This window comes from Tripterygium wilfordii, chromosome 20 (assembly GCF_013401445.1).
Source record: "Tripterygium wilfordii isolate XIE 37 chromosome 20, ASM1340144v1, whole genome shotgun sequence".
Lineage (NCBI taxonomy): Eukaryota > Viridiplantae > Streptophyta > Magnoliopsida > Celastrales > Celastraceae > Tripterygium > Tripterygium wilfordii.
Window position 1 is genome coordinate 4,142,927 of NC_052251.1, and position 7,317 is coordinate 4,150,243.

Below are 7,317 nucleotides of genomic sequence, written 5' to 3' on the forward strand. Positions count from 1 at the left end.
TGCTCATTCATAGATGTTCAACCTATTCTTCTGTTTTTCCTACTAAATCAAAGAAATCACCAAATACATAAATAATAAATACTCACCAATTCAAAAATATATTTTTATTACGTTAATAAGTTATAACCACATGTACAATTTTTTTTTTTTAAAAAAAAAACACTCATGTACTCATCAATAATTCACAATCCTCGTGCATTGTGCCAATATCTAATCAAAATAATAGCAAAAGAGAAAGGAAAAAAATAGTCTTCTAATTTAATTTAGGTACCACGTGGACCATTACATGCATGACAAGTGTATTTCACATAAATCTAACAGTTCCCACTGGCATCAATCACCACCGACAATCTTCCCTCTCACTAAGACACTAACACGCTTTTACAATCTGAGCAATTACACGCTAAACAAGAATAATCAAATACTAATACAAATATTTTCCTGGAGAGTTGTTAATACGGCGAGAGTGTGCAACCTGGCAGCAGCTATGCATACTCTCACCACTAATTCTGTCTGCAACTTCAACCTCCTCTCACTCTCCTCTTATCTCCCTAACCACCGACCTTGATCAATCTTTTTGCGGCTCAAATACCTTCTGGGTCATTTTCTCTGTCCAATCCAAAATTAATTCATTAAGATTTTTGCAATTTTATGTGGGAACCAATAATGCTCAGCCTTTGATTTCGATTTCTGGGAGTTTCAAAAGAAGTGAAAAAATTTAGGGAAAATGAAAGTGTCCCAGAAAGATTCAGAGAAAATCGTTTGGGATCCGATGAGAAGCCCGTCCGGGAACCCACTTAAAATCCCCGGATCGCAGACCCGTACTCTGCCGAAGCTCATGGTCTGGTTGATTCTCGTCGTTTCAGTGACTTATGTTGTTTACACTCTCAAGCTCGTTTCCACTTCACGCGCCTGTAACGACGAGCCCTTCTCCACCCACCACCGCCTCTCCACCCTAATCTCCACTAACGATTCCGTTAAATTAGCCCTAAATCGGACTGGAATCGAGCACATCGTCTTCGGAATAGCAGCTTCGGCGAAGCTGTGGGACCAGAGGAAGAACTACATCAAGCTCTGGTACAAACCCAAGCAAATGCGAGGCGTCGTTTGGCTGGATAACAAGGTAAGCACCGGAAACGACGACGGATTACTACCCCCAATAAAGATCTCGGGCAACACATCGCAGTTCCCGTACAAGAACCGGCAGGGCCACCGTTCCGCGATCCGGATCTCGCGGATAGTGTCGGAGACGCTCCGTTTGGGGCTTAAAAACGTGAGGTGGTTCGTGATGGGGGACGACGACACCGTCTTTATAACGGAGAATCTAGTGAGGGTTTTGAGGAAATACGACCACAACCAGTATTACTATATTGGGTCTCTATCGGAGAGTCACTTGCAGAACATTTACTTCTCTTATGGAATGGCTTATGGAGGTGGAGGTTTCGCTATTAGCTATCCATTGGCGAAGGCTCTGTACAAGATGCAGGACAGGTGCATTCATAGGTACCCGGGATTGTACGGATCCGATGACCGGATGCAAGCTTGTATGGCCGAACTCGGTGTCCCACTCACTAAGGAACTTGGCTTCCACCAGGTCCGTCACTGTTTTTTCGCATTTTTTGGATTTTCTAGCAGTTTATTGAGTGATTAACTAGTTAATCAAGTGGTTAGTGAAGTGTTTATCTAATTAATCAAGTGATTTGCATTGTCTAATGATGATCTTGTAGACGGTAATATTGGTCTAGGAAACCGACTCAACTCAACAAAAGCGGGTCCGTAGACTCAGTACTAGCTCGGTAATTCAAGTGTCGGGAAGGGACCCACGTGTTGTTGGGGTTTTGACCTGGGCCCTTGTTTTTTTTCTCACATGTTTGGGGTTGTTAATGACCACTTGCACTCACAGTTTGTGAACTTCACGCTCCTTACATATCAATGAATCTTTCAGCCTCACCTTATTTTCATTATACAACTTGAACAAGTTGATGCCTACTCTTTTCTTTTTGTAAATTAGTCGAGTCTTACTCAGTTACTTGTATTGGACTATCTATAAAGTTCTGATATTGCTTAAGAATACAATATCAGGAGTCAGTAGGATGGAGTAGCCCCTTTCTGGTGTAGTTTTTGAGTTCAATTTTCGGAAATTGCTAATGCGAGGTTGTGGGTATTGATGGTGAATTATCCCACCATTCGGGCACTATAAGGCCTGTAGTAATGTGCCGTATAGAATCTTATGTAATTAAGAGCTTGCTAAAGCAAGTCCAACTCGAATGGGAATGTTGTTCCGCGATTAAAAATAGAGATGATTAGATTTTAGATCGATCGATTCGATGACAGAGGTTGTTTAGATCATCTAAAATTGTGTGATATTGAACTTGAGAAATTCTGGCCTCGTAGGAATACTTGTGGGGGAAAACTGATTGTATGTACTAGACACGGAAAACTCTCATCATTTACGAATGAGTTTTGATCTTGGTTTTCTAGATTTTTGGATTTGGTTGTGCTTAAAAGCCTAGGATATTTCTGTGTCTAGAGTTGCCTAATGTTTTTTCTAATTCAAACAGTGAGTTGATGTTCTTGGTGTGGTTTACAGTATGATGTGTATGGGAACCTGTTCGGACTACTTGCCGCACATCCTGTTGCACCACTGGTGTCTCTTCATCACCTTGACGTTGTTGAACCCATCTTTCCCAATGTGACTCGGGTTCAAGCCCTTCAGAGACTGATGATCCCAATGAAACTGGACTCGGCAGGGCTTCTGCAACAATCCATTTGCTACGACAAAGCTAAGACCTGGACCATCTCTGTCTCGTGGGGCTTCGCTGTTCAAATTTTCAGAGGAGTCTTTTCACCACGCGAGATGGAAATGCCTTCGAGAACATTTTTGAATTGGTACAGAAGAGCAGACTACACAGCATACGCATTCAACACTAGACCAGTCAGCCGAAACCCATGCCAAAAGCCCTTTGTATTCTACTTGACAAAGGCTAAACTCGGCGAATCATCGAACGAAACAGTGACCGAGTACATTCGGCACCGAGTTCCTTACCCGAGTTGTAAATGGAAGATGCCTGATCCTGCTAAGATTGACACGGTGGTGGTTTACAAGAAACCCGATCCACATCTCTGGGATAGAGTAAGTACCTTATTACTGGATATTAATTTGAAGTAAAAAAAAGACTGATGTTTTCTGATGCAAAGTTTTGTGAAATTGTTTCAGTCTCCAAGAAGAAACTGTTGCAGGGTGAAGGAGGCAAGTAAGAAAGGGAGCATGGTGGTGGATGTGGGTGTATGTAGGGAAGGTGAGATCAGTGGAGTTAATTAGGGATTGTATGTAGGATCTTCTGCTCCTCCTCCTCGTATCATTCTCTCATTTGTTTTATTATTTATCTGTGATGAGGTGTCCAATTTTGTAATTCTATTTTACAGTAATCATTGGACAGACGAACAGGTTGCCAAATCTACGGAACTTGTAATTTATACTCTTTTTTTTTTTTTTTTAATTTATATGGATGTTGGAGCAGCCTAGTTTGTCAATTAAATAGTAAAACCTACAAAGTTTTTGATTCGGACAGGGCTCGGATGTGGTTGTGTTTTTTTTTTTTTTTTTCTTCTTTTGGTAATGATCAGGCACCAGGAAGACAAAGATATGAATGCTTTATAAATGCTGTGTGTCCAATCCAAAGACATGATCATTGTGATGTATAGGGTTAGTCTGCTTTTTAAGCAACAGAGAATTTCTTTGAAGAGTTGGATTGAGTGTCAGCTGGAAATCATTTGAGGTAATAGGTTCAACTTGACAATTTTCACAAACCTAATAATCTACGGGAAATTTGCATCGCTCTTTATGTATCCATGAAAATTCTAATTACATCAATATCCCCATTATTTATGAGTTGAAAGAAAAAGTCTCAAATCCTAATGATTTTAATGATGGTTTGTTACGTCATCATCATTGTTAGATTCTCCTCATTTAGATGCATAATGTCCAGTCAGATTCTATCCAAAACAGTCATCGGAAAGGGAGACCCGAAATTAACCCGTTTTACTCGCGTAATATTAATGTTGAAATGTTTTTTTTTTTTTTTTTATCTAAAAGAGTCTCCGTTCATGACATTTTTAATGTCATGGATTTTATTATATGTATGTAGAAAATGACCAATCCGAAGAAGACCCACGAAGGTCTAATTCATCGGAGAAGATCCATGGCCATGAGTACTCTTATTCTTCTGATTCTGACCACGATGAGAAGTCGTCGATTAAGTCTAATGATATGGGTCTTGGTCTTGCCGTCTTGTAATGGAAGCTGACAGTGATAGACAAGACAGATGGGTCTTCTCTAGAGATTGGCTTTAAGAGTTGTATGGTTGAGGTAATCTATTAATTTTACGTATGATTATTCTTGAAATATTTTATTTGTTATGATTTCACTTGATAAGGAATAATACAAAGTTGTTATTAAATAATTACCTAACTAAGCGTAATTCATAGGCATAAGCTTATCGAATCTCATGATGAATTTATGCAATGCGTAGTGCCAGTGGATAAACGAACACAAAAATTACCAATTTTCTCCTAACTCGTTGATTCCTAAAAATGTCAAGAAGGCATGGAAAAATTACAAAGAATATTCTTCTCAAAATTTATTTCAATAATCAATTTTTAACTGTACTAAAATTGGCCTAAAAATCATCAAAATGGATTTTTTTTTACTCTTTCTAATATTTAATCAAATATTTTTTAAACTCACTTAGCGCACACGCAATTAAAACGAGCAAAAAAATATTGTAAAAAAAATAGACCTTAAAAATGATACTTGCAAAAAAAAAGTCCAAATTATTTTTAAGGAGAAAATAAAGTAGGGAAACATGTTAATAATATGAAAATATCTAGAATAAACGAATTGTTATTTATAAATTAAATAAATAAAACCGTAAATAACTCTTAGTCTGTAGTGTATGGATCTAGCAGTTACTCATCACTCTTCTTCTTTATATAAACGATTGTAGTTGTAGCACCTATAGATTTATGTTGTAACCGTTTTTTAATTATTAACGAAACAAGAGGTGTTCGAACTACAGTCGTTGAAAAGTCAAGGTGGGCCACTAGCAACCTACAAGATACGTAGACAAGAAACACTCAGAAAAACCTTGGCACTGATGGAGTGCCAGCCAAAGAAGTTTTGACTGTCAAGACAATAAAGGCGAAAAGCCAAAAAGAGAAATGCAATAGATGCATATGGTGGCTGTGATCATGGAGATCGGCGCGGCGGAAGAAAGTATGAAGAGAAAGAGTGTGATATAAGTTTTACAAAGAACAAGCTCGGGTAGGCTTAGTTCTTCATGGTCCGTAAAGGTTTATATAGTTTGGTTAAAGTAAAGATAGTGACATCACGTCAGGCGAGGCCATGTCCCAAAGATGATCTGTAAAAGAATGATTTTGAGGTTGGCGTGTGTCAAGAAGGCTGACATGATTGGTAACAAAAAGAAAATATCATCAATTGCGGCTTGTCCTCTATGATAGGATTAGTGCAAGTTACAAGGTTGTATGGGATAGGTGACCCTGCATGCCTGATGTCCAAGGAAGACAGTTGATTGGATAATCCCCGAGGTCAACTCTAGGAATTACTACTAAAGCCAATGATGCTGGTAGATGAAAGAGGAATAGGGGGTGATAAATTGCCTTAAGGTTTGGTGATGTGGACAAGGTCTTTAGTTATGCAAGTGAAATGAATAGTAAAAGTAGAGTGTATAGCTGTCATACCTAAGGCCGTCCATGGATCAAATCATACATAATCCATGGGCTTAGTGGACCCATGTACAAAGAGTGGACTTTGGGTCTCGTTAGTCAAAGAGTGGATTGGGCTTGGAACCATACTTGAAGAAAATGGACTTGAACTATTTTTGGCCGTTATAGTTTGTCTCCCACTCTCTAAATTAAGTGTTGCTTGGCTTAGAGAGTAGTGAGTCGTGTCAGGCAATCCAAGTGTTGATTGCATCAATTATGCATGTGAGAATGTCGTGTTGGTGACTCTAACCAAGTAGTAAGTAGCTTAGTGAACGATGTCACCATTCAGTGAGCTACTTGAGGACACATGGATGGTAATATCAGAATGAGCGAGTATGGAAGTTATAGATGATCTGGGAATACCATGTGGTGAGACCCAGGGGTTGCGACTAACAGTGAAATGTCCTGAAGGCTCAGACTTACAATCGACCTGGTGTAGCATTGAGGTGTTACCAAGATTTTGTATAGTATAGCAAGTGATTATGGGAATATCATACAGTGAAACCTAGAAGCTCTTTGTAGCGTAAGTAAAATGCTCCCGGATTACCACATGGTGAAACCCAGGGGTTACGGCTAGCAGGTGGAATGTCCTAAGAGCTAGGACTTACAGCCGACCTAGTTTAGCAGCAAGACATTACCATGATTTAGTATAATAGGCCTGGGAGTATCGTGTGGTGAAACGCATGGATTGCGACCTATTCTGGCATGGCAGCGAGGCGAGTATGCTATAAAGGCTTGAGAATAACATGTGGTGAAACTTAGGGACGGTGGTTGGAGTTCCCTCTATGCAAAGGTCAAGTTGTCAGTTGAAGGAGGAATTATCATATAGATGAACCATCTTGTATAGGTTTTTTTGACGGGAGTTTCACCAATTTCATTTTGTTGGCGAGGCGTCATCATGTGGATGGATTTTTCCTATAAAAAAAGAAGTTTTACATTAAAATATTAAATGCACTGACATTTATGCAATAAATGCATGTATGGCTAACATGTGTAATCAGAAAATGTGAAAGAACGTGATAGATTGTTTTGTTCCACATGTCCTATCGGGTGTATTTGAATCAATGTATAGAGCAAGTTTTGTCGTGTTTTAAGGGGAGATGCCTCGTTACGAGTGAAATGGTACTTAATGATGTCAGTATGATTTTCACAAAAAGACATTTCTAAAGACCCATTTTAAAAGGAATAAATCATCTTGCATTCAGACTTTCCACTTTGTGTGCATTGAGAGGATCTCAGAGACGTTCTGTAGTAAAAAGACTTTGTTCTACATAGTTTCACAAGGTAAAATTTTTTTCTTTTTAAATTTTCTTGCATTCACACGAAAACGAGTTCTAGAGAATCGTCTCAATACGGGATGAGTGATGAAATTGTCATGAATGAAATGACGCAGGTGTAGAGCCTCACTCTGTGAGAGAAGAGTTTGATCATCATAGTGTTGAAAGAACTGTGTTGAAGGCAGGATTGACTGCCTTAAAAGTGTATCACAAAGCTTGGAGGAGGTTCTAGAGGACACAGGTTCTTCAAGAGAGG

At 39.0% G+C, this 7,317-nt stretch overlaps 1 protein-coding gene across 1 annotated transcript; it reads left to right on the top strand.

The window, feature by feature from the left end:
* Nucleotides 1-433: 433 nt before the first annotated feature.
* On the top strand, nucleotides 434-3,489 carry LOC119986480. The gene is made up of 3 exons (XM_038831046.1): nucleotides 434-1,594; nucleotides 2,591-3,133; nucleotides 3,218-3,489. Exons 1-3 carry the CDS (start codon nucleotides 728-730, stop codon nucleotides 3,320-3,322), a joined length of 1,515 nt encoding a protein of 504 aa, XP_038686974.1. The 5' UTR covers nucleotides 434-727; the 3' UTR covers nucleotides 3,323-3,489.
* The last annotated feature ends 3,828 nt before the right edge of the window (nucleotides 3,490-7,317 follow it).

What these genes read in the sequence shown, in the direction of transcription:
- LOC119986480 (XM_038831046.1), top strand. Translation starts at nt 728, where the DNA reads ATGAAAGTGTCCCAGAAAGATTCAGAGAAAATCGTTTGGGATCCGATG. An exon ending in AGGAACTTGGCTTCCACCAG is followed by an intron (nt 1,595 to 2,590) that starts GTCCGTCACTGT and finishes TGTGGTTTACAG; the next exon opens with TATGATGTGTATGGGAACCT. An exon ending in ATCCACATCTCTGGGATAGA is followed by an intron (nt 3,134 to 3,217) that starts GTAAGTACCTTA and finishes AAATTGTTTCAG; the next exon opens with TCTCCAAGAAGAAACTGTTG.